At 34.1% G+C, this 2249-nt stretch overlaps 1 protein-coding gene across 1 annotated transcript; it reads left to right on the plus strand.

Annotated features, from left to right (window-relative positions):
* The first annotated feature begins 390 nt into the window (after positions 1-390).
* On the plus strand, positions 391-1440 carry LOC149186502 (F-box/kelch-repeat protein At2g44130-like). Its single transcript, XM_089409373.1, has one exon. It carries the CDS (start codon positions 391-393, stop codon positions 1438-1440), a length of 1050 nt encoding a protein of 349 aa, XP_089265499.1.
* The last annotated feature ends 809 nt before the right edge of the window (positions 1441-2249 follow it).

Consider the following 2249-nt stretch of genomic DNA (forward strand, 5'->3'; position numbering starts at 1 on the left):
TATTTTACATAATTTATATCTAAAAACATATAGCACAACTTTAATATTCATAATAAATACTAAAATTTAATATTCATAATAAATACTCATAAATATAAATATAAATATGACTATGACTATTTTAATTATTAATTATAAGCAAATTAATATGGATGGACATTTCTGAGCTTTAGGGAACAACGAAAATGGTAGTCATCCATTAAAGTCGGCCAATAGTTCACCTCAGGTCAACTGCTCAAGGTATTAATAGAAAGAATTATCTCAATATAGGCAGCCAAGAGACACAATAAAATCTCAATATACGCATCCAAGAGACAAAAGGGAGTTTCTGAGGTAACACTCAATTTCTGAGGTAACATTCATTTACCGAATCTCTCATCATTGCCAATAATGGAAGATTTTCTGAATGTTCCTACTGATATCCAACGGCAAGTGTTGTTGCGCGCTCCTTACATATCACACGATGAGTTGAAGGATGTGTGCAGAAGCTGGAAGGAAATGATGTGTAGTCCCCGGTTCTATGAGGACAGAAAGACCTATGGCACGAGCCAACATTTGATATGTCTTATTCAAGAATCAAATATCACTCCCACTATTTATGGAATAACAGTATACGACCCTGTGGAGAAGACGTGGGAAAGGACACCACCTATTCCTTTTGATCTTATTCCATTTGATCATTTCATTCCATTTGCGATCGTGTTGGTTTGTGTGAATGAAAAGCTTGTCGTGTTTGGAGGATGTTCGGAGGATGTTGTGAGGTTGGACGTTGTTGTCTTCATCTTTGATTTTGTATCTAAAAAATGGCGCCGCGGCTCCAACATGCCCACTAGTCGTATCAACTTCGCTTCTGCAGTTTCTTCTTCGAAAGGACTTATCTACGTCGCTGGTGGCGAAGATGAGAATGGCAACTCTCTGTCCACTGTGGAAGCTTACGACGTGGAAGAAGACAGGTGGGAAATCTTGCCTCCCATGACTCAAAACCGCTGTGAATCTGCGGGCGTTTACCTGGACGGGAAATTTATGGTGATAAGTGGAAAGCCATCTGGTGGAGCAGTCGCTGCCTTAAGTAGCGCGGAAGTTTTTGATGAGAAGACGGGCGGTTGGCAGACGCTGGAAAACATGTGGAGTTTACGAAGGCGTATTATGGATTCCAATGTTGTCTGTATATGTGAGAACCTGTACGTGATCGTTTCAAAACAAGTGATGAAGTATGATGCTGAGAAAAATGCGTGGATGCCTGTAGCTTCTGTTCCACAAAATTTAGAATTTATTTTCTGTGCTGCACCGTGGCGTGAGTGGATTTTTGTAAGTGGCGTTAATAAGAAAGATTATCCGATCACCTATTTCTTTCAGCCGTCAACTGGGCAGTGGAAGGCTATTGACGTAGGGCAGTGGAAGTTTATTCCCTTTGTATCAGCTGTAACCCTCGAAATCTGAATATTCCCTTTTCTTCCATATGTTTTATATTTGGCATCATAAATAATGTTTAGTTATTTTTAAATGGTAATATTGAAATTGCGTTATATGTTATTTGATCTCGGACTCTGACTAGCGTCGTTCACTTATTTTGCTTTAAATATGAACCGTAAATTAATCCCATTTTGAAAAGGAGCGATTATCATTAATCTCCAGAACTGCTTTACAGGAGGTTCCCCTGGATAAACATTACCCATAACATTCGAGCATTAATGGTGTCTCTGTTTTCCATGAGGAATAAACTTCATTGTTACCATTCATGAAGTCATGGACATATGGACTAACTAGACTAAATGAAATGAATTGTAATATGAAAAAATCACAATAATATTTTGAAATAAAAAAATAGTTAAATGAAATAATATATGATCTATTTTTACATATAAAAACACAAATCTTTATGATCTCATGTAATGGAGGAAATCTTAAAATTTTCCTATGTATTGAATCTTAAAATTTCATATGGATAGATTATCATTACTTTAAAATCAATATATTACGTATGCATTTGAGAGTTTAAGAAATACTATAAAATATTGTTTTAAATTGTATGTTCTTTATTTCGATGTTTAATCATTATTTATATTTTTGAAATTGTAATTATATGAAAATGCAATTTTTCAAAATGTAAATTCTATTAATATGATTGAAATAATTCAAATATATGATTATGATATAAATCTTTATTAGTATTAAAAAAATTCATTATTTTGCTTTATAACAAATATATATAATTTCTTTAATGAGATAATCACTAATCATAGGGAATA

Source organism: Pinus tabuliformis, chromosome 3_1 (assembly GCF_031772625.1).
Source record: "Pinus tabuliformis cultivar Carrire ecotype Pingquan chromosome 3_1, CPIR1, whole genome shotgun sequence".
NCBI lineage: Eukaryota > Viridiplantae > Streptophyta > Pinopsida > Pinales > Pinaceae > Pinus > Pinus tabuliformis.

Excerpts from the sequence above, each read along its gene's own strand:
- LOC149186502 (XM_089409373.1), top strand. The coding sequence starts at position 391 with ATGGAAGATTTTCTGAATGTTCCTACTGATATCCAACGGCAAGTGTTG.